General features: G+C 40.1%; 2 protein-coding genes across 2 annotated transcripts; one reads left to right on the top strand and one right to left on the bottom strand.

Moving 5' to 3' along the window:
* Positions 1-5,250: 5,250 nt before the first annotated feature.
* LOC115040924 (synapse-associated protein 1-like) lies at positions 5,251-9,688 on the bottom strand. Its single transcript, XM_029498066.1, has 9 exons — positions 9,411-9,688; positions 8,993-9,111; positions 8,758-8,824; positions 8,036-8,109; positions 7,809-7,948; positions 7,540-7,691; positions 6,275-6,324; positions 6,026-6,182; positions 5,251-5,880 (listed from the first exon to the last, which is right to left on the bottom strand). Exons 1-9 carry the CDS (start codon positions 9,580-9,582, stop codon positions 5,750-5,752), a joined length of 1,062 nt encoding a protein of 353 aa, XP_029353926.1. The 5' UTR covers positions 9,583-9,688; the 3' UTR covers positions 5,251-5,749.
* Positions 9,689-9,956: 268 nt separating this feature from the next.
* LOC115041150 (probable phosphatase phospho2) lies at positions 9,957-14,095 on the top strand. Its single transcript, XM_029498468.1, has 4 exons — positions 9,957-10,027; positions 11,084-11,165; positions 11,300-11,394; positions 11,512-14,095. Exons 2-4 carry the CDS (start codon positions 11,095-11,097, stop codon positions 12,075-12,077), a joined length of 732 nt encoding a protein of 243 aa, XP_029354328.1. The 5' UTR covers positions 9,957-10,027; positions 11,084-11,094; the 3' UTR covers positions 12,078-14,095.
* Positions 14,096-20,279: the final 6,184 nt, after the last annotated feature.

Below are 20,279 nucleotides of genomic sequence, written 5' to 3'. Positions count from 1 at the left end.
TACATTTTCTGCTGTGCACAAACAGCATACACACCAAATATCCATGATGCACCTGAATCTACAGGTAATAAAAATAATTATCTGCTTCAGTTTATCTGATTTAATTTCTTCACGTCCTACCTGACCACCTTAAATGGTTGACTGTATGTGTATGTCTCCATAATCTGAAGAGAAAAAGAACAGAGAGAGAGTGGGGGTATAAGGGGACAGAGTGGGGAGGAGTCAATTCCACACCTGGTTCCTCTCTTCTGTTCAACTGTCTGACTGGTTGTGTCTTTGTGTGTTTTGCATGTGTGCGCGCGCGTCTGTGTGTGTGTCTGGAGCAGGATCCTTCAGTTGAACTGTGCAGGCCTGAGTAATAAAGAGGCCACCGTTATAGTGATGACAGGTGTTGTTGAAATCGGAAACACAAAACACAGACATGTGTGCACATACATACAAAACCACAACAGCACAACGCAAGACATAAAAATTTTGTAACCTGTTGGACCTGCTGGGACGGCAAAGCACAGAGTGAGTGAGAGTAAAAAAGGAAAAACAGAGCGAGACATATATAGCAGAAAGAGACTGAGAGAAGGTGTAGGAGTCATCAGACAAGCTCACTTACAAAAGTATGTTATCTTATCATCCATCACTATGTAAAAAAAACAGCACATTCTGCTGGTGACTGGGGTCCTCACTTAATAGATAACTATTACCCAGTGCTAACAGGATAAGGTGCAGCCAGGCAGAAAATGTTGTTGGCAGCGAACAATGTCTTATAGTTAGTTGGCCCTTGAGCGTGTAACACAATCTGCGGTCAAAAGCTTGAAATATGGTCCAAAGAAACCTGTGTCTGTCTGAACTTGTACAACAAAACCATTGTGGCCTACTATGTTGCAGGGCCAAGTTCCACAGATGTCATTCTGACAGGAAATAATGTGTTTTCTGCTCAGTAATAGATGTAACGTCCTGCTATTATGGTTTCACCGCCAACGTAAACTAAGAAATAATCCAAAAGCAAATCTTCTTAAATCCACCAAACACACCTATTGCATTGTTTGTGAAGGATCCTGTCTGTGAATGACTGTTTTCAGCGTAACTGTGCAAACAAGCTGCAATGTTAGGGGAAGTCCACAGGCCCTTATGATGACAAACTATCCAACACCCAAGGTATGAACAATAGTACACTTTGTTGGCTTAGGTTAAGACCTTTCATTTCACCAAAGACCTGTAAGGCTTTGATGTGTATTATTACCCTATTTCTTCATCTGGACTTTAACCCTAATCCATACTATCACCTTAACTCTTAACTGACAGTCCTCCAAATGTCTGAATTTCACTCTCAATGAGCTTGAGCCACTCACAGAAGCCCCTTTCTCGTTAAATTCAGCAGCATTGTTTTTGGAGCCATATGGGGCCCAGAGCCGCATCCACTGTGGTTTAAATGACTTCAGAGCTCTGTCAGGAAACAAAAGGCTGCAGCTCCTCCTGTGAAAAGCATCAGTTTTACTTGGATTTAAAGTTCAACCATCCATGCCTTCTATGTTCATTACATTTCACCCAGTTATGTTGCACTCCTTCACATCAGCTTCACTCAATATTTGTTTTTATTTGGTGTTTGAATGGGATCTTTTGGGGCTGTTATTTTGCTGCTTCTGCTCAATACTTTGAGGCTTAAATGAATATAAATCTTAAATCACCATTAAGCATCTATGCAGTTGTAGAAGAAGAGTTCCTGTGTGTTCATATGAAAACAAGAGGATGATGACTGAAAAAGACCTATTGGAAAAAAAAAAAGAAAAAAGAAAGACTTAGAATCTACCAGCTTCCTCAGCGGGGGCGCGCCAAAGTGTCTTCGTCCAAGAAGCTGGTTTTAGAAAGAACGAACTAATGTTAAACGCAAAACCTTTTCAGCTTATAATACATTATTCTTGTTTGTCATGAAAGCAACGAAAGGGCTAAAGTTAAACATGAAACTAACAGACTAACACCATAATATGCCAGTACTTCCAAGTTGTGCAATTTAAGAACTTTTGACTGCAAATCGGTGTGTATACGACTAACCATGGACAATAATCACTAGAATCTGCACTTCCCTCAGTTTTTTTGAAGTTATAAGTTACTTCTCCATTTAGATACCCTCAGGTAAACTATAAGTTTGTGCAACTATATTGGAGGATTTATCAACTTGAGCCGAACACGTCTTTGTGAAAACTTGTGAAAAATTTAACTGAAATGAAAATGAATCCATCAGACCAGGATACGATCAGGGTAGCTACGTAGTTATATGAAGAAGGATAAGACAGGAAGCCCTGGACACTTGGGGCTTTGGCCAGAAAAAAGGAAGAAGAAATTAAAAGTGACCAACAATATACATTTAATTGGCATCACTTTGTAAGTGGTTTTACAAGTAGACATGCAAGTGCTTTGGTATGTTGAGTAGCCTGAGCAGACATGCCTGAGTATGTAGTCTGTGCCTATTTTCATAGCGTCTCTTCTTTGTATATTCTACTTGTTCTTCTTTACACCGCCCCCGTATGAGGAACATACCTTCCCCTTCCTTTGTGTCGTGGCTGGTTGCAGGGGATTCTTTACGTACTGTTGAACAAATGAACAAATCAGGCTAAAGAGTAGTACATTTTTGAGGCTTTGAGCCAAACAGCGTATTTTCAACAACACACAATATCTGTGTTTTATTACTGCATAGAATCCTTTGTTTGTTTGGTTTTTTATATTTCATCTCTATCTCTCCGCCTCTTTGTCTGGCATACAGACAAGGAAATCTGTAGTCAATATGGGCCAGACAGACGAGACACAAACAAGCACACAGGCACACATAAACAAAAGCATGATCACATACGAACAGGAGCACACACACAGGCTCAACTTTATGCATTATTAAAAGCTTGTTAAACCAACATTACTGACAGGCAATAAACCCCCGCACATGGGTCTTCATCTGCAGGGCTTTGTCACCATGGTGACGATTGTGTGTCCTGCCAGATAGCAGCTGGTGGACCCTGGCTGTGATGTGGCATCGAGGGTGATGTATTTGTGTGCGTCCACACGACAGAGGGAGACAACACAAAGGGAATGGGAATTGGGCCGCTTCTAACAATATATGCCACGACATACACCCGAAAGCAAAGAAGCAGAAAGCAATTTCAGCAGACATTCACATATTGATCTGTGTATTGATTCCTGCTTGCAAATGAGTATTTATTTTCCAATTCATTCTGGGATCTGTATTGTGCGGGGGAGCAGTGTTGACACCCCACACAGTGGAGCATCTGTTTCTGCCACCCTCCTGCAGACGTGTATGGAACATGCAGAGGCAGGTCTGGATGGTACAAGCAGGGCTACGTGTTTGTGTCTTTGCGCATGATTACAGACATTTTATTACCCAAACATCCAGGCCTCCTTTCCTTCATTCCTCACTCACTTACTCCCTCTCCTGAAAGACCTCCCCACCCCCACCTCTGCAGGCAACCCCCATTCACACACGTTCAACTAAAGTGTTTCTTCAATTCAATGCTCACATCGTACGTTCATTCAGTTTTGAGTTTACACAGATATGACCTTTGAGTGAAATTATCATGAAAGGGCTGAAGACAAAGCTGATAAAGCCTCTGCGACAATGACACCACAGGATGTCCACATTGTTGCCCTGTCCCAGAAGTGAAATTCAAATGACGGGAAAGAGACATAAAACTGGATCAAGGCTAAAGGTTTTATCCCTGTTTTCAAGTCTTAGTGCTGTGCTAAGCTGGCCAGCTCCTGATAAACGGTATAGGCGAGGTATCAAAGATCCCAAACAAACTGCACCTGCATATAAAAAAATCTTGCTTCATTGCACTGCCTATTAGTGTGCATCATATATAAATGGACCTCTCAGAGAATCTGGTCTGTTGTGCTGGTGAACTCCATCCTATTCTGCCCTTCCCATTCAAATCAAAGAGTGTCCACTAAACAACAGACATGCTGTGTTTAATGCTAAACAGTTTAGCAGCTGCATAAGCAGCAGCCTCTAAAATTACCATAGAGCTGAATCAACCTCTTTATCCTAGTTTCAACAAAACTTGAACATTATAACCTTCATGAAGTAGATGATCAGTAGGGCTGTAGTATTAGAGTATCATTATTTTCAACTAGTTGGGCTTGATAACTGACAACTGAGTTTATTAAAAGTTAATAGATATCTTTGTAATCTTAGTCCTTTCATGATATTAAGATGGTCAGATGTCATCATTTATATTCTTCACAAGGGAAAAATGAAAGCGAATGGTACAGACCTTAATGATCAGCCCCTTCAGTGAGTGGAATAGAATCCCGATGGGAAGAGACACGGAGATGCCCCGGTCGGTCTGAGGAATACAGTATGGCAATGCTGTCAATGAAATGCTTTAGCCTTCACAGATCCCAGATTGCTATAAAGCTCAACATTTGCAGGCAAGTAGGAACCGATGTGCAAGACGCCAGTGCCATCAAGCTAATTTTCATTGAACCAGTTTCTGAACCCTTGAGTAGAGTTCAGGGTAAAAGATCTTGCCCTGACACCTCAGTGAGACACTTGATGCTGGTTTTCTTCTAAATAGTCTTGATGATGCCATTCTATCTTAATAAGCATATATTTTATGGTTTCTAAAAAATAGGACATACAGTACAGTATACAGTATGTAAATTGTATATATTTATAGAAGTGATCTGTTCTTTACACTGCTCAGCCTGAGCATTAAGACGAGACAGATAACGTTGATTATCTGATTTGCACGGCACCTGTCAAGTATGAGGATGTGTGACTGCCAAGACGACTGGAACGGAGCTTCTGTCACTCCAGCTCTTTGGGATGTTCCTGTTATGCAGCAGGTAGGATCTGTCAAAAGGTGTCTAAGAAAGGAAAACAGTTGTTTCTTTGTTTTTTACTTAATGTGTGTGGCTCTCTTACCCGGGGAAGACGTGGCACCAGGATACATCATGGGATGAAGACAAGCTGGTGGAAGCCATCTGATGCTCTGGACAATGTTCTGCTTGGAAACATTGGGACCTGCCATTCTTTTGGATGTTACCCTGAAGGTCCAAACTCCCAGATTTCAGTTCAATCTAGTATCTATGAGACGTCCTGGACAAAGTGATCCATATGTCGCTTTGGATTTTTCACCAAAAAAAATTCAATCAAATTCAAAATATATTAAAGTCTTACTTGGCTATAAATCAACTTCTGATTCACATTCTGAAGAGGACATTAAGAAACATAGAATGAAAGGAAAATACAGTGTTAGAATAATCTTTATTTACATATATGGAACTTTACATTTGACTTTACCGTATGATTAACTATAGTAAGGCTATACAACTCACCATAAAATAGCAGACAGATAAAATTTGATGCAGAGCTGCAGCTTTCAACCATCTCTGTTATAAAATTCGTGGGATTTGCACTGGAGCGCCCTCTAGCTGCAGCTGCCATCAAACACCAAAAAGAAACAAGGTGAAGGTGAATGGATTATACCAAATTAGGAAGGAGCCCTGGAGTTGAAGTTGATGGCCAAGGGTGACCAACCACTGCTTTCAGCAGAGCTCACCCACTCATACTTTAGCTGGAGCCCCACCGTAATCAGAGGGGAATGTTTACAAGATGGTAATCATAGCTGGGTAGGGGCAGAGGATGTGGAAGTTCATCCTGTTGTGCATTACTGATATTCATCACTACTTTTCCCATTCTGGGCCAGATAACTGCTTGTAAAGGAGAGAGGCACAGGGTGGTCATCTAGCTTTCATCATCCCGGAGCATCTTCTCAATTTCTTGGTCCCACTGGTCATCCTTGTTGTCTGACTCTGTCACCACCTCATACTCCTGAAGCTCTTGCTGCAGCTCCTTCTCCCAGTCCGCTGGCTCATCTAGGTGAAAGAGAATGAAAGATTATGAGCAAGAAAATATTTTTTTAAAAATAAACAGTCACACCATTGTCTCCCAGAATGATCTGAATAAGCCCAGTGATCCCGTGCTGTGTGATCTATCATCAGAAACTCCTGTATAGCTAACCATCAGGAGAGGGAAGGCTTTCCTTCTTATCCAGCACCAGCTGCTCCATCTCTTTCCTCAGGTCCTCCTGGTTGATGGCTGTCGAGTCAAAAGCATCACTCACAAACTCTGACACCCCGGGACTTGTGGACATCTCCTCCTCTTCCTCATGGGGTGACTGGAAATGATAGACAGGAATGAACATGCAGCTCACTGTACCGCTGTTAAGGTTTTATGACACCGGAGGAGACTGACACCACACTCTCTTACCTTCTGTATGTCTTTGATAGAAACTGGTGGGGTTTTCGGTCTCACGCTGTCTGTAAATTTAAATAACATTGCTGTCAGTGTCAGAAATGCAAACAAAAGTTGGCTGTTAGCTCCCTCTTAACTCACAGCCGTGACTGTGGTTTATAACAAGGCATGACGAGCTTCATGAACCGGAAAGATGAATCTGTACTTGTGCTGCACCTTTCACCAAAGATGAAGCCTGTTCACACCAACAGCTCCATCTGCAGAACTCTGTAATGCTCTGCACTTACTGGCCTGTTGTATTTTCAGAATTAATAAATAATTATGCATATTATATACTACTATAACTAGTAGATATGAATCTAAAGAAATTATGTGTATGCATATTTGCGTCTTTTTTCCCCATGAATTCCCCATAACAACAAACAAAACAATGTACGTTCAACAGAGTGTGCATTGCAGTGATGGTTGGGGTTATTTGTCATAAGGTTGTGTGAGGTACTTATCCATAGTCAGTTTCCCAGCAGCAGATTCTGATCTGTTTGCAGAAGCAACTGATAACTGAAAAGCTCAGTGATGGGTAAGAAAACATGCCATACCTGGTGTACACCACACTTAGATGGTGTACTACGTAATGCAATATTCTCATCGCTCTATTTATCTCTGAAACAGCCTGTTCTTCAAAAACATTTTTTTTTAAATCGACACATTAACAGGTTGGGAGGAAATCCAGTAAGTTGTCTCAATTCCAAGATGATTAAAAAAAACAAAACAAAACAAAACAAAAAAAAAAAAAAACACGCACATAAAAAAGGGCGTGTAATGATTCTTCAATTTATCAATCAATCGATTAATATTCCAATGATCCAACTACCTTGATCGGTGCATGGAAAATTATGTTTCAAAAAGGAACTTTATAGAACTAAAATCGATTTGCAAGGTAAATCGTTGATTCATATCGGGACCATCTAAAATAATGTATATGGTATTGGTGTAAAAACATTTTCTTACACCCATAACATTAAAATTAACTGACTTTGTTAATCTTTGTGGTAGCTAATCAACTACACCTGTCCATCCCTCTATTTTGGAAGGTCAGGATATTTTAATCATGACTCTCTACATACTTACAAAACAAGCACCCATTTAAAAGTATTTGCTGATTTTGTTGAAACATATTTGACCCCATCAAGCAAAGTGGAGGAGCAAGATTTATGCACAAAAAACAAAAACCAAAGCAGAGGTCCTTGTTGACAGGTGAAATTGTCTCTGCTGTGTCTGACCTGTTAAAACAACATCCTCAGATGAAACGCCAGCCCGTCTGTCCTCGCCGTCCTTCTGCTGCTGCTGGGCTGCCAGTGCTGTGAGCTGAGCTGACTGCTTGATCAAAGACACTCGGTAGAAATAATTCCTCCAGAACACCTCCTCCTTCACACTGTTGAACACAAAACGATCACCATCCGCTCCAATGATAATTCAGGCAAAGTGTGCACTGTACATACACAGACAGACAGACAGACAGACAGACAGACGAAGCTGGAACACTACAGACTGTTTAGGAACCAGGTCGAAGCGCATGCGGTTAAGGAGCTGATCTTCCTCCAGCACCACTGCAGCCAGAGGATACATCTGCTCCATGTCAAAGTGGAACTGAACGCCAGCAGGAGGGTCCCGCAAGAAGTTCCTCTTGTCCTGAAATCAATTATCATATTATACTGATAATCATGATGTCGCAGACATGTTACTGTAACACACTGGGACAGGCATGTCTCTGCTTACAGCTGAAAGTGCCAGGATCTGTTGCTGGATGGTCTCTTCCTCATTGTAGCCGACCCAGGGAGGCACTGCTGCCTCTGGACACACACAAATACATGCCCATATCCTCAGACATTTGCAATATAAATTCCCTGGAACCATGTAGACTTGTATATAGTGCTATTAAAATTATGCAGATTGACGTTTTCTGTATATAGTATATAACCATAATACTATTTCTCAAAAGTGGCATTTCTATTTTCCCAAGGGGTTTGATGTCTGATGTTTAATTTTGAAGTGCCATCATTTAAAATTGCAAATTGCACTCTGTGCTTTATAGTCCTTTGTGATGTGAATTGGCACACTGTTAAACAATTAAAAACTTGCTCCACCCAAAATCTATGTTTGACTTCCTCATGCTGTCAAAACATGTGGCAAAACTGTTTCCATTTTGCTCCACTGATGACAGAAGTTGGTGTCAGTGAGGACTAACAGCGATTACAACCGATTCCATTATTGACAGACATTTTGGAAAGAGCGCCACAGTAAGTAGTTATGAAAAATACAAATCCTAATCAATCAAATAAAGCTGCACTAATACTCTGTTTAGAACAGGGTGTTGCTGGTTGAAATTAGATTTTACTTCTTCTTACTGGGAATACATGGCATTTTATTATGTATACTGTTGTACAGTTTCACAGTTTTGTTCTTCGAGAAGGACTCTCAGAATAAACTTTTGACTTTACCAAATTTTTTGGCTTTCTTCTCTTGGACAAACTTCTTTTGTTCCTTCTGGAAGTCTCCCAGAAAGGTCTGCCAAAAGTACAAGACACACAAAACACAGAGATACACTTGAAATGGGAAAGAAGGCTTAGTTTTTGTTATAAAATCCCTTTCTTGTGTGATGCAATTCCACAAATGACTTTGTGTCTTTGTCTGAATAATGCAGAACTTGCCAAGCAAGCTAATCTCACAACATGCCTTGTCTATGATGCCATCGATTTTCCCTTCTTCCACGGTCTTCTTGAGACTCTGAGCTGTTTCTACCACCGACTCGGAAATCTTCTTGGAGGCACTGGAGGCAAAACTGAAGATGTACTCTTCAAATGGAGGAGGAAAAGGAGGGAATATAGCGGTGAACAACAGTGTTTCATACTGAAATATTTTAGAGTGGCAACTAATTTAACCTGGACAAATGATAACAACAACTTTGAAAGTAGGATGTGGAAACCCTTCACATTGAACTACTTATTTAATGGCTCAGAGGAGTTAGCAGCTTACCATCCAACCAGGCCTTGAGGCCACTGAAAAGCTCATTTTCAGTTGCCCCATCTAAACGCTAAGACATAACAATACACATAAACTCCATGAAAACAATAAAGGATGGCTTCTTTCTCACCCCCCAATCCTTTGCTGCTGTCCGAGATCTCCTCTGGCTCTCCATGCAGCTCGGCTGGCTGCTGTTTGTTTACCTCGTTTTGTGCCTCCACCACCTTCTCTTCCTGCTCAGCGCTCAGCGTGTCCCCTGACGGGCTGTCCAGACCCAACCACGTCCCCAAACCTTTAAACATGCTGGTCCGAAAAGGAGACGGCTGTTGGCTCAGAAAAGAGTGTGGAAAGACAACAAACGGGACAGATAGGGGGAAGGGGGGGTTTCTTGACTTTACGCAACCAGGAACTGAAACACACAGTTTCTTCTTCGCTGGTTTCTTGTTCTGTCGGCTCCGATCTGTTTGCTGCTGCCGCCCAGCGGGAAAAAGACGGAATGACGTCGTCCTTCAATTGCTATTTATTTCTGGTACATTCGTTGGATTTAAAATTAAGTATTTATTAAAAAACAAAATATTTTTATTATTATAAAGACTTCAAATTTTTATTTGGAAAAAAATTTCAGCCTTGATTTGTCCGTGTGTGGGAAATGGGCAGCAGGTGGCGCTAACGAGCCCAGAAGTCTTTCTCTTCCTGTCACACAAAAGGAGGAAGAAAGAGCGGAGGATTCGTGCCAGGAGGACTGAGGTCGGTCTGATCACTGCTTCACTTCATAAAACGGGATTTATGTGTCTCATCCTGGGGTTTAGTGTGGGACAGGCATTACTGTAATATATCTTCAGTCTGATCTGGATGTTTGAATGGACTGTGCGTCCTGTCCGAGCGGCCTGTAACTTCAGGGGAGGCGAGGGTGCACAAGACTCCCGATTAAAACTTTAAAACTAAAAAAATAATAAGTTTAAACTTCAACTTTGGTGTGATTTGATGTTAACTGAGATAGGATCAGGATAAGGTAGAATGTTGTGCTACAATCGGCGTATAAGGCGGGCGGTTTACTTAAAGTTAAGAGTTTTTTAGAGTGTATTTCTGTTTTATGAGGCTGTCTTCAGACAGTTTCAGTTTCAGTCTCTGGCTGTGTCATCTGAACTGAGCAAACCCGGAGTAAAACTGTATTTGACAAAGATTATTATTAAAAAAATAAATCAATAATAACACAGATGAGACAGAAAGGATTACCTCTTATTAGTTCGTCAGTGGAGAAATCAGCAAATTATTATTATTATTATTATTATTAATATTATATAAATTGTATTTATAGTACGTTTTTAACAATGCTCTAAAGACCAGAGTCCTTAAAAACGGTCAGATCATACAGAATATATGAATGAATAATAATAATAAAAAAAAAAAGAATAGCAGGCAGCTGATTTAGTGGTGAGCCTTGTTGCCTCACATAACAAATTGCATGGCTAACAGTCTAATCTTGACCAGGATCAAAGACTTACTGTGTTACAAACCACATAAAAGGCACTGTTGATACGAATAAATCACAGAGATAATCACTCTGAATGTCAGTATAGTTATAATTAGTGATGAATCCTCTCTCTCTGATCAGCTGTACATGAATATTTACAGGTTTACACTCACAGGGGTGATGCAAGCCCCGTCTGACTTGTTCCCCATTTCTTCCCTGATAACGGATAAGCAGTAGAAGATGAATGAGTGAATATATTATATTATGACTCTTATAGGGTTTCTGTACAGTGTTTTGTTTTTTTTTTTAACTTTAATGTTTGTTCGTAGGTGAAAAGAAAATGAAGACTTTGATGGTGTTCGATTTTGACCACACTGTGGTTGATGACAACAGTGATACCTGGGTGCTCCGGTAAATAGTTTATCTACTTATTTGGTTACTAAACCCATTAAAAATCCCATGTAAGCTATGTTACAGTTTTTGATGTTGTGTATGTATAAAACGTTATCAGAGGTGCAATGCAACAAGCATTTTTCTGTTTCCAGATGCCTTCCAGGACAGACTCTTCCTAACTCAATAAAAAGTTCTTACAAAAAAGGCCATTGGACTGAGTTCATGGGCAGAGTGATGAATTATATAGGTGAGAAGTAATTGCTGACCAAAATGTTTGACCTTAGTATTTTTAGTTCGAGTTTACTCATTCTTGAGTTCCTTTTACCTTTTTACCTTTTATCCTTATATCCATCTGCCCCCCCAGGAGACCAGGAGGTGAGCCCTGACGAGGTCCGAAGTGTGATGGAGACCATACCCTTCACAACTGGAATGACAGACCTGCTGACATTCATATCAACAAATAAAAACACCATTGACTGCATAGTCATCTCTGATTCCAACACAATGTTCATAGATTGGATCCTACATGCAGCTGGACTGCAGGCAGCTGTCGACCAGATTTTCACCAATCCAGCTAAGGTCAATGAGCTCGGCTATATGGAGGTACAGTGCTACCACTCACACGAGTGTGACCGCTGCCCCGTCAACCTCTGTAAGAGAAAAGTCCTCGAACTTTTCCTGGCAGAGCAGTCTGATGGAGGTGTGGAGTATGGGCGGATATTTTACGTGGGAGATGGTGGTAACGATCTATGCCCCGCCTTCTCTCTGAGAGGGCATGACATTGTGATGCCTAGGAAGGGGTATACCTTGGAGAAACTGCTGGCCAAACTGGAAGGTCAGGAAGATAAGACCTCTTTGAGAGCTAGAGTTCTTGCCTGGAGCACCGGTAGTGACATCCTGGAGGAACTCATCACAAGTATGCAGTCATAGGAAGAGGCATGGAGCAGAATACATGATGGAATTCTTGAATGTAACAGAAATATTCAGTTTGCACTGGAGGGGGCACTTCCTGCCTCCCTTGCATAGTAAATTGCGTTTTTTGGCACATTATTAGGACAGGATTTGAAGAAAGCTATATAATCTATGTACAAAACAACATTTACATGTGTGGTGTACGTAGGCCACTGATTCCTATTTCAGTGTTTATTTTTAGTTTTAATTTTACAATTTTTGCTTATGTGGGCCTGATGCAAGACACTGGTAAGCACTTTGGACCTGTTAAATTGAAATTCAGGGAAGCCTCCGATTTTATGCTGCAAGAATCTCTTTAAGAGGCTTTAAAAAAAAGAAAACAGTTATTATGCTAACTGGTGCCATGGAATTAACTCACTATTCAGTGGATTAAATAAATAGTTGTACACTTTGAGAAGTGTCACTTTTTAATCTCTTGCTGAAGAACAGATGCAACTTGCGGTTTGCTGCTAAATTCAAAACTTTTAAAGCTATTATCTTAACATAAATAGTGGAAGCAAATGAGATAGCTATTTTAACTTTCTTCAAAGAAATAAAAACTGTTTACCAGCACCTGGAGAGCTAAATAACAGTATATCTAACAAGGATCTAGACTATTGAGATATCATGTGTTATGTTTAGAGTTAATTAGTAATAATTAAACAAACAAGGACCTATTCTCTTTTGTAATTTGTTTATAATTGCAGGTGGATTTTATCTTGATATTTCACCAGTCTTCTGAGATTAAACAGTATTTCAACAGTTAAAACATATTTCTCCCAGATATAAAACTATCTTGACACATGAATTGTTCATGATATGTCAGAATTGTTTGATGCTACTTAATCTTACAGATGAGTAGCCATCTCTGAAAGGAAGAAGAGCCACAAACCGTTTCTTTTATGATCACACTGAACACACATAACTGAGCTCATTTTGGATTAACCACAACTAGAGTTTGGACTGATTAGACTGTTATATATTATGTTGCTCTGGGGCTCTGTGCCTCTAAACATCTCTCCCCACAGTTTGAAATCTCAGGTCTGTGGTTTGAAGTAGCACACTTTTAATTTACCTGTTTAAGTCTGGCTTGGATTAACCTGATAATGTCACGGCGTGATTTGTAAATTAACAAGAAGTTCAGGTTATTCCGGTCTCATTATATAATAAACTGCAGCTTTACAGAGTATTAATGAATATTATCCAGATCATATTGGAAAATATGGACACTTCATCCAGGTTTCTTATAGTCAGTGTACAGCACATTGCACACTGGCTTTGTAGTCCAGGTAATAAACAACCAATTCAATCCTGTATTACAACGGGACCATAAATGTTCATAGAAACACAGGCATCGACAGATTTGTGTTTGACACTAACACGAGACACCACATTTTTTTTTTCTTAATTCTTACTCTTGTAATTTTAATGGTGCAATTAAAACCACAAACTTTTTGAATCCATGTTTTTTCTTGATGTACTGTTTACTGAGCGGCCACTAAAAGCAGCCCATAAATGCAACAGCCAGTATTTGCAACTTTTGTGACACTGCTGTGTTTTTTAATGTCTTTTTATGTGTAAAGCAAACAGACCGAAGGTTTTACATATGTAATACAGTTCATAAAATGTTAGAATAATGCAGACGCCCCCATAGTAAACACGACATAAAACCAACTGCTTAAAAATGCTAGAAAATATGTTTTTCTTGTATTCAACTGAAATTTTAAATTAGGAATATTAGGAAAGTGGATCCTAGATAATTGTTTCATTAGTTGTCCTTTTTATAGACATTGAGCGTAGAGGCTTAAACTAAATGATGTATGATTGTAATCATTTTAAGACACCAGCTGTGTTCCCACCCTTAGTGTTGAAAAATCCAACTCTTTTCACCTATTAATCTTGAAAATGTGTAACTTTTTTCAGAAAACCTTGAGGTTTTAAATTACCGTCAGCTGTTCGCTCAGTTGCTAGTAAATACTAAAAATAAAAGGTATCATCATCAGACTCTACATGTGTGCTTTGTGCTTTCATTGCTTGCGCCCAATGAGTCCTGGGACCGGTTTAGGATCTGTCTTTTGGATCCACCTGTTGTATCGTTTTTGGGGTTTTTTTTGCCCGGCAAAAGAGGGCCATCAAAATGGTACAGCCCAGTCATGCTGCTGTGACACAACTGTCCTAAAGGTTGGCCTTCCGACGGATGCAGCCCCTGATCCAACACACAGCAAATGCATGCAAGAAAGACAAAGTAAATTCTGGCTCTATTTTTTCAAATTCTAAGGAAATTTGAAAAACTAATTGAAACATTATTTTTCAAATGTCTGTTCGCAATTCATGAAAAAGAACAAATAGTTTTGCAGCCATGCCGGTGGTTATGTCAAGCTCTAGCTTTTAGCTGATCTCCATTTTCCCTCTGACAATGCTAATATGCCAATCTCTGTGTGCAGCTTAGCTTAGCATACTAGCCAGTTCACACAAACATCACCGGAAGAATGCTGACATATTTCCCAGGATAAGTGGAAGCTTTCACCTGTTGGCTGCGCTAATGGAAAGGTCAGGGGACAACCAGAGTCAGTGGGCTCCATTCTGTGCAAAAGATGAAAACTATGAAATATGTCCTGTGAAAGTGCAAAGATATTCCTTCCCAAGACTGACAGATAAACACCACCACCCCAACCAAAAAAAACCAAAACAAAACAAAACATTAGACTAAAACAAATGGATAGGGATTTTGAAGGGTGATTTCTTCCAACAGCTCTTGCCTAAGATCTAACCTGGTATTATGATCCAAGACTCAGCAGGCTTTGTTTACTTTCTGAGTTATCCCTTCAGTGGGAAGAAGCTTTAGTTTAGGCTTGCTGTATTAAAGGAAGATGCTTAGTTGCATAACTAACAGCCAGGCGCACCAGTGAGGCTGTCAAACTGGGACACGTGTCTTCAGAGTTGGGACTAGTTCACTCAGAAAGTTTTGTGTTGAGGATGGAGAGATGAGAGACGTGTAAAAACATCACACGAACCCTTTAACCGTCTAACCCCAACTTGTTCAAGTCGGGCAACAGGCTGACGTAGTGAATGGACCCATGAGGGGAATTGTTTTCATAGAACAATTAAATCTGCTCATTTCCTTCATAACGTTTCGACATTTTTTGGCGGTTCATAGGTGAATTAGATCTTAGCAAATTTGTTATCATGAGATATTTATGCCACTTTTGCACAATTAGTTACCACTGAAATCAATGATGAACACAGTGGTTCGCAGTGTTTCTTGTCACAAACACACATTTGTTAATTTCAGAAGCATTTGGAATATTAACAGCGATCAACATATCCTCATTTCATATTCTAAACCGAAGGCTGATAGAGACCTTTGGAAACAGCTTTATCTATGGACCTTTGCTTCATTATTAGACCCACTGATTCAAATCTGCTCAAGCCTAAAGGTCTCGTGAGTAAACCATCCCCCCACAACGTCCTTCCCTTTACAAACTTGGGTAAATTGTTTATCTCGTATATATATAGCTGTTGTTGATATATTTGATATTTGATATATTTGAATATATTTCAATATATATATTTGACGACATCTCATACAAACATCTGAAAAGCCAAGTGATGCATTTCAGTAAATGGAAATTCTGTCGATTCAATCTGCCTGCTATACAGGCAGATTGAATATATAGAAATTGCTATACAGTAGCAATTTGACCTTAACACCTCCATTTCCAGAGAGCAAGCGTTAAATGCTAAAAACAAAACAAAACAATGATTTGGTCATGAATAGTACAAAAAATTTGATGAATTGCTAGCAGATGGAGTTCTTATATAATGTTTATGTAATAATCACAAATGTTTCCATAATGGACTACTTCAGACTGTGAGGGAAAAAAAAGTCTGAGATTGTTAGGTAAAATGAGACATGCCAAGAGTCCTGCCGGACTGGTAGATACTTTTGAAAAATCTAACCACTTGTTTAGAAAACCTTTACTATGAAATCGTGAGTGGGATTAGTATTTAATATAGAGTTGACAACTTAAAAAAATGGGTTAAGATCCTGTATGACACTCATCACGTAGGTATTTTGACTATAGTGCTCAGATCAGACATAGCATAATGATGACATGATAACATATGCACTTCATGATGTATCAAATTATTGTGTAACGACCTTCTTAATACACAATGGATTATAACACACCTGGAATGATTCTGGTTCTGGACAATTGGGTATTAGGGAAAGCAACTACAAAAGGATTTATTTTGATTTGAACACATATGGCATCCCCAGGCAGGACTACTTGCTCAGCAAAAAAATTAATTGAAAGATTTTGTGTGAGATTGTTATTTCAAACAGTTGGAAAAGCGTAATACTATTCTATGAGGCTATGCACTTCAATTTCTGTTACTTTAAAGGGGCTTAGGGGCACAGAGCTATCTGTTACAATCAATGTTGAGGAGCTCGAACATACCTGGAGATATCCTAAATCAATTTCACTCTGCAATTGTGCCCAAGCAATAGAGTTAAGGATTATACAAAGAATGACCATATCTCCAAACTGCTAACATCGTTTTAATCCAATACCCTCTCCCCATGTTCCTCAAATGCACTGCTCTAACTCATTACCTTTTCTCATGCTGTAAGCGGTGGCGGTCATCCTGGGCCTTCCAAGAAGATCACATCAAATCAGAATTAAAAAGAAAAAACAAATTAAAAGTTTTTTTCTTTTTCTTTTCTTTTTTTTTTTTGGAATAAATTTTGAATAAAGCATAGAGTGAATTAAAGCTTGATTTTCTGGGGCTGTGAAGTGAAGCCAATGATGATGATCCTTAAACCTTCATTCTATCTAATGACCGCCAGTCTTGGTGGGGGGGGCTCAGCTCCATCTTCTCCTGCAAATATGGTTGCTGGATGTGCTGGATGACCTGAGAGGTCTGTACGCTCAAAACCCATTCATAGGCCTTCCCCTGCAGTCCTCCTCTAGCCAGTTCCTGCACTGCCACACAGTGGCGCTCTGTGCATGCTGCTCGTACTTCAGAGTCAGGGTCACTCCTGAAATGAAGGGCCGACCGATGCCCTCATCAGCTCTGTATGAGTATGTGCGATAGAGTGAGAGACATGGCAATCACGGATGGATTATGCTAATTACAAAAAACTACAGCGCTCGCACTTGATGTCCCACTGCCATCTGCAGGAAACCCACCTTGTGCATCTGCATCAGCCTAATCAAGTATTTGCCTCGTGTCACTTTGTGAGCACTATCAGCTATTGATGAAAGTCATTCTTCCATTCATATTTGCATGGATGATGTGATTAGAAAGAATTTGAATGTATGAATAGGAAATATGAAATTATAAATAAATAATAACACGAGCATAAACATGAGTATATGAGATCATACTCTGGCTCTTGGCTTCTCACACACCTTGCTGGCATTCATTAGCCATTGGAGGACATATTGCAAATTTAGCGCTCCAGTGATTTAAAAGGCAGTCATTCAAGTGGACAGCCATGGTTCATGTCAGATGTTGCCCATATTAGCAAACATCTGCTGAGCCACATTAGCCTTTAGAGAGAGGATGAACTTTGACCTCCCTGTGAGGAAAAGGGGAGGAATAAAAAGTCAAGAAGGCAATAAATGATGATAATAGCAAACATTTTTTGGTCAGGGTCTCATGTCCTGCAGGCCCAGTTGTTAATAGTTTACAGGGGAGCGACAGTATGGATGATCCAAGTACACCTTAATGGATTTCAGCAGCACTTCAGAGAACTATCCTTCAAAGGTTAAAGATGAAAAGAAATTGAGTCTCCATCATTAGCTGGTTTCTCATCAGAAGGCCTGAGTAAGAAGTTGCTCCACTTTCATTTAGGTAAGCCTTGAATTGTCACATTGCATGATATAATTCCCCCCGCCCCCTGCCCCCCCCCCCTCCTTCATCTTGTTGGACTTAGAGCAGTTCTACTACACCAGACTCACCACAACCCAGCTAAATGTGAAACATTTGCTGAAGGTTACTGCAGTTGGGAGAGGTGAAGCGGACCTCTGAGGCTGCTGCTGGATGCAGACAACTGCCTTGGCATGCTGGAGTTCTCCCAGCTCCCACGGATCGCCCTGCCCTGGACGAGAAAGCCTGCAGGCAGCTCTCAGTCAGGTCAGAGACCAGCTCTCAGTTAAATTTTTTATTCTTTTTTTTTTTTTTTTTTTTTTTACTGTGTCAAAATCTTCAGAAATAAAACAAAGTGAAAGCAGAACAACTTTTCTGAATTGTAGCTTTTCTACTTGTGATCTAAAACTTACTTAAGGAGAGGCTCTTCAAAGAAATTTTACTCATGGCAAAACCTTGGCGCTTAACTAAATACTCTCTCCAAGGATATAATAAATCAAACTGCTCTACACTGATTCCTTTACACATGCAGTTTTCGCCTAGCTGCAAAGTTTCTTCAAGTTTTGAATGCTTCAGTCTGTATTTATATGTCTGTGTCGATAAGTTTTGTCACGGAGATATCGTCACAATCGTGCAAATGCAACACAACGTTACAGGTGTGTGTTTTCTTGTAATATGCAGCAATAACTTATAGTAACTCCAACACAGTTGTTCAATGCAACACTAGTGGTAAGGCGTTTTTCGACTAGCCTGCAAACTAAAGGCCTTCCCTATGGTGAGGGGCTTTTGTGGCATTTAAAAAGCTGTCAAAGAGCAGCTTATCGACAAGTTAAGTCTCAGTAACGAAGACTCTTTGATATATTTCTTCATATTCATTTATGCAATTTGAAGGAGGATCTGCTTTACTGCAAATGCATAGCTAAAAGAGTCACTGCAGACATATTGTTCCTTTTTGAAAAATTTGTTCAAAAAAGAATTCAAGCCTTACTTGAAAGAGACTGATCTGAAATTGGAGGACTGTCTGGGGATCGGCACAGATGGGGCTCAGGCAATGGCTGAGAAACAAGCAGGACTGCTAGCACTAGTCAAGTTCATTTCCCCAATGTGTAATGGACACACTGTATGACACACTGAGAACACAAGCGTCAGTGCAGAGTCCCAACGCAGAGCTGAATCAGAGTGAGGGGAGGCTGTTTGAATTGAGTGATGAGATCAGAACCTTCTTAGAGGAAGAGGGTGGTGAACTTTACAAATGTAACAATAACAGCTTTCTCATGGAACTTGTACACCTCAGTAGCATGTCTCAGAAACTCATTGAACTAAATCCACAGATGCAGCCACACTTTTCACAGCTGGCAGGTAAAAAAAAAAATCACACCACTCACAAGAAAATGAAATGTGAGAGCGTAGCCTGAGAGCTGGGAACGGAGGGTTCTTTTGAAAGCCGGAAATCATTCAAGCTCAACAAGCTGGAGCACTCAAGTGATCCCATGTATGAAAACTCATATCTCTGCCTTACTAAAACATTTCCGGGGGGATTTTCTAGAGCAGGATTCTGTACAACATGACTTGATCTGAGACCCCTTCAGTGCAACACCTGCTGCTGACTTCAGCACTGTGACACACATTGATGTCACCTCTGATTCAACAATGAGGATGCGGTATAAAGGCCAAGATTGGCTGCCTTTTTGAACGACTAGCTGTGTAATTTCTCTGCAATTAACACAATGAAGAAAAAAAATAGATACTAATGCAGAAGTGGATAGTGGAAGAAGAGTGGCAGTCGCGCAGCTATTCCCCTAATTTGAGAAGATTTGACAAACAGATCATACCCAGACCAGTCGCTTAGGACAAAAAAATCTGTGTTCTTCATCCACACTTGGTAAACTTGCCATTTCAGTGCATTGACAGAAGATGCATGCTGCAGAGATACTTTTAATTTCTTCCTCTCAAAAAGTACTTTTTTTGAAATTATGTTGATGTTATGTTGATGTCATGCAGTGGAGTTGAGGTTCTCTAATGATTTTTAATTATAGACAACTGAAAACATCTCTGATGCAGAAAATTCCTGGGACCTACTGCTGTAAACGAAGATTTCCGAAGTTAGTCTGTTCTCTGTAGAAATTTCAGTCGGGCTCACTCAGGTTTCATCGAAGAGGAGGAATTTCAAAACAGGCCCAAAGGTTGTTGTAACGGAGAAGAACCAGGAACTGGTGGCAGGGCATGTTGATCATGCCAACAAAACATCTCTCCTTGCCGCTGCTGGGCATTAACCCGATAAACATTTGCTATGCTAATGGATGC

The sequence above is a fragment of the Echeneis naucrates genome, chromosome 3 (genome assembly GCF_900963305.1).
Source record: "Echeneis naucrates chromosome 3, fEcheNa1.1, whole genome shotgun sequence".
NCBI lineage: Eukaryota > Metazoa > Chordata > Actinopteri > Carangiformes > Echeneidae > Echeneis > Echeneis naucrates.
This window is presented reverse-complemented; position numbering and strand designations above follow the sequence as displayed.